This window comes from Eufriesea mexicana, unplaced genomic scaffold, assembly GCF_001483705.2.
Source record: "Eufriesea mexicana isolate 0111107269 unplaced genomic scaffold, ASM148370v2 scaffold3780, whole genome shotgun sequence".
Classification (NCBI taxonomy): domain Eukaryota; kingdom Metazoa; phylum Arthropoda; class Insecta; order Hymenoptera; family Apidae; genus Eufriesea; species Eufriesea mexicana.
The window spans coordinates 1480163-1483916 of NW_016911795.1; the positions used below are offsets into that span (position 1 = coordinate 1480163).

The 3754-nt window shown below is 27.8% G+C and overlaps 1 protein-coding gene across 1 annotated transcript; it reads left to right on the plus strand.

Moving 5' to 3' along the window:
- Positions 1–936: 936 nt before the first annotated feature.
- polo (Serine/threonine-protein kinase polo) lies at positions 937–3650 on the plus strand. Its single transcript, XM_017905350.1, has 7 exons — positions 937–1029; positions 1393–1617; positions 1699–1916; positions 1993–2288; positions 2382–2678; positions 2965–3365; positions 3453–3650. Exons 1-7 carry the CDS (start codon positions 937–939, stop codon positions 3648–3650), a joined length of 1728 nt encoding a protein of 575 aa, XP_017760839.1.
- The last annotated feature ends 104 nt before the right edge of the window (positions 3651–3754 follow it).

Genomic DNA, 3754 nt, shown 5'->3' on the forward strand with positions numbered 1-3754 from the left:
ATCGACCACACCACTCAAATTACTACACTGGCATTACCGGATATCCTTTTTATTATGAAATGTTCTCATGTAATATCCTAAGATTTCAAACTTTATACTATTCATAAAAAAAAAATTCAATCAAAATCCAATAAATGCATAAATATTAACTTTTTAAATGTATACAGAAAATTAATTTCATTAATGGTTTGAATTCTTACATTAGTGAACATACAATTCTAAGCTTACAATATGGAACACGTATAACAATACGTATTAATACATGTATAACGATATGGAACAAATGTATGGTCAAATAAACATAGATGAGAAAACATAGATGTGAGTTTTACATTGCGATGGTAAGATACTATATTAACATTTACTGTCACAAAGTACGTTTATATTACAACTGCATCTGTGAAATGATCTTTTATCGATGTGTATAGTAGTTTTGTATTAACAACCTTAAAGTAATATACTTCTGAATCAATTCCTCTGCTTACATTCAGTGTATTGTGAAAAAAAACTCACGATATTGAATATTCGTAAATAATAAAAGTCCATTTTATGTTGAAAGTACTGATTTTAGAACTTATGTTGATTAAACATGTTTACTCTTTTCAATGAATACTATTTTTTTTTTTTAAATACCCTATATAACAGAATGAATCTTGAGAATATGTCTTTATGTTACTATAGATATAGTGAATAAGTACATACAGTTGGTCATGCACGCGGGAAAGCGCGGGATTGGTTAAGAAATTTTTATTTAACTATTGAAATCCGTTGCTTGTCTTCCACATGACAAAAACAGTAAAATTTATATTTGAAACGAAAGTTAGCATTGAATATATTTCTTTTTGTGGAACTTATAAGAAGTAACTGAACGACATTATTCAAAACGTTAAGTTTTATATTATATACTGTAAGATTTTGCAGAAAAAATAATATAAAATGTCAAAAGACGAGAAAGAATGCGTTATTCCTGATGTGATATATGATGCAAACTTGGCGAAAAGTTATATCAAAGGACGATTTTTTGGGAAGGTAAGTGCAATTTTTTCTTATTTTATACTTTTTCATTTAAAAAATTTGATAATAACTAATCATTTTTGTTATTTTGAATTTATCTGGTTTAATAATTTCTCGTGAAAGATATAGCAACTTTTAGCACTTGTTGCTTTCTTTCATAAATATTAAACAATTTTTGATAAAAAATGCAATACAAACAATAATTTTTTTTATATAATAGAATATAAATTTTTGGAAATTATAGTTAAAATTTATTACATTATATAACTCAATATTTAAAATTATAAACTATAGAAAATTATGTTCATTACATTTTCCTAAATCAAATTTTAAAATTTAAATTCATTGTCTTTATATTTTGTGTATACTTTATTATAGGGTGGTTTTGCAAAATGTTATGAGATTAGAGATTCAAAAACACAACGCGTATATGCTGGGAAAATTGTGCCAAAGTCACAAATTACAAAAAGCAATCATAGGGAAAAAATGACACAAGAAATTTCTATTCATCAAACTTTGAAGCACAAAAATATTGTGGACTTTTATGGCTTCTTTGACGATCCACAAAATGTATATATAATTTTGGAACTATGTAGAAAAAGGGTAAATAGTCTTCAATAATCTTATAATTAGTATTCTTTTCAAACTATATATATTATTTAAAATAACAATTATACTTTTTAGTCAATGATGGAATTACATAAACGTAGAAAAGCATTAACAGAATGTGAAACCAGATATTATATGAAACAGATTTTAGAGGGTGTGAATTACTTACACCAAAATAAAATAATTCACAGAGATCTAAAATTAGGTAACTTATTTTTAAGCGATGATCTGCAAGTTAAGATTGGTGATTTTGGTTTGGCTACAAGACTAGAGCATGATGGGGAACGTAAAAAGTAATTGCTCTGTTCATTCATATTTATTTTTAATATTTGCAATATAAAGTAAATTATATATTAATTCCATGAATAGAACACTATGTGGGACACCTAACTATATAGCACCAGAAATTTTAACTAAAGCTGGACATTCTTATGAAGTTGATATATGGAGCATTGGGTGCATTATGTACACTCTGCTTGTGGGTAAACCTCCATTTGAAACATCAAGTTTACAGGAAACCTATTCTAGAATAAAACAAGTCCAATATAAAATTCCGACACATATCAATACAATTGCAATGAACATGATATCTAATATGTTACAAGGAAATCCATCCAAACGTCCTTCCATATCAAAACTAATGAAGGATCCATTTTTTACTTGTGGTAAATGCTGTCAAATTTTGTTTAAACATTAAATCATTATCACTGTCATTATGAAATAATATCTACTGATAGTCTTTGCAATTTTCTTTATAGGTTTTATGCCAGTTAGTTTACCATTATCATGTTTAACAATGGCACCTCGCTTAGACATGCTGGAAATGCATAATCAACGCAAACCACTATCTGAAATGAATACTAATGTTGGAGGAGAGGGGCAAAACTTCGTATTTCGTGTACCCAATAGTCCAGCGCATAAAACAAAGCTTGCAGATACGATAAGCGAAGTTCAGAAAATGAATCTTGACATTAGAAACATGCTTCAGTCATTGAGAGAACAGGTGGCTGCTGTATTAAAGGCTAAACCAAGTAGAGAGACAACTTCGTCAGCAGGTACAATTATCTAGAGATTAAATATTATTATCGCGTTTTGCATGGAAGTTATTGTTTATACTGGTGGAAATTATTTACAGAATATTCAAGATCCTAAGAGATTTTTACGGAAATCTAAGGCATGAATTTCACCTTCCTACCACTTTCCTACATATTAAAATTAACGTTTATTTAAATAGTGATAAAATTATATAAAATTCAATTTTGATGAAATTGATTAAAAATCTTTTATTTCATATTTTATATAATTTATTCTGTATAAATATATGTTATTTTAACTGTACAGATGAAATGACTGATCCAGCTGCACAACCTGTTGTATGGATAAGTAAATGGGTTGACTATTCAGATAAATATGGGTTTGGATACCAACTTTCTAATGATGGCGTAGGTGTAATGTTCAACGATGGTACCCGTTTAATAATGCTAGCTAATTGTTTCAACATTCACTACATAAATCGTGAAGGAAACGAATTGTATTATACAGTCAGAGAATACCCAACTGAGTTAGACAAGAAAATGAAGCTAATGAACTTTTTTCTAAAGTACATGAAAGAGCATTTAATGAAAGCTGGAAGTTCTGTTTCTGTGAAACCATGCGATGCCATGTCTAGGATACCATACATGCATCAGTGGTTTAGAACACAAAGTGCTGTAGTAATGCAATTGACTAATGGAACAGTCCAAGTGAGTGATTAAATATTTTAAAAGATTTTCGTTTAAGTTTAAAATTTTGTAATGTAGTAGTTTTAATTTATAACATTTTCTTTTTAGATAAATTTCCTAGATCATACCAAAATTATTATGTGTCCACTAATGGCAGCTGTTACATATATAGATGTAGAAAAAAATTTTAGAACTTACAGATTTCAAACTATACAAGAAAACGGATGTTGTAAAGGTTTGGCTAAAAATTTGGCATATGCTTACGAAAAACTTGTATTAATGTTATCGAATCCTCAAACTCGATAATTATTGTTTGAAACCAATTGGTTTAGGAAGAGAACAAATCTGATACACAGTATATTTTAGTTTTTTTTTTTTTTTTTTTTTTTTTTTATATATAAAAAAAAAAA

Excerpts from the sequence above, each read along its gene's own strand:
- polo (XM_017905350.1), top strand. The coding sequence starts at position 937 with ATGTCAAAAGACGAGAAAGAATGCGTTATTCCTGATGTGATATATGAT. Across the intron at positions 1,030-1,392 it reads AAGGACGATTTTTTGGGAAG|GGTGGTTTTGCAAAATGTTA; the intron begins GTAAGTGCAATT and ends ACTTTATTATAG. Across the intron at positions 3,366-3,452 it reads TGACTAATGGAACAGTCCAA|ATAAATTTCCTAGATCATAC; the intron begins GTGAGTGATTAA and ends TTTTCTTTTTAG.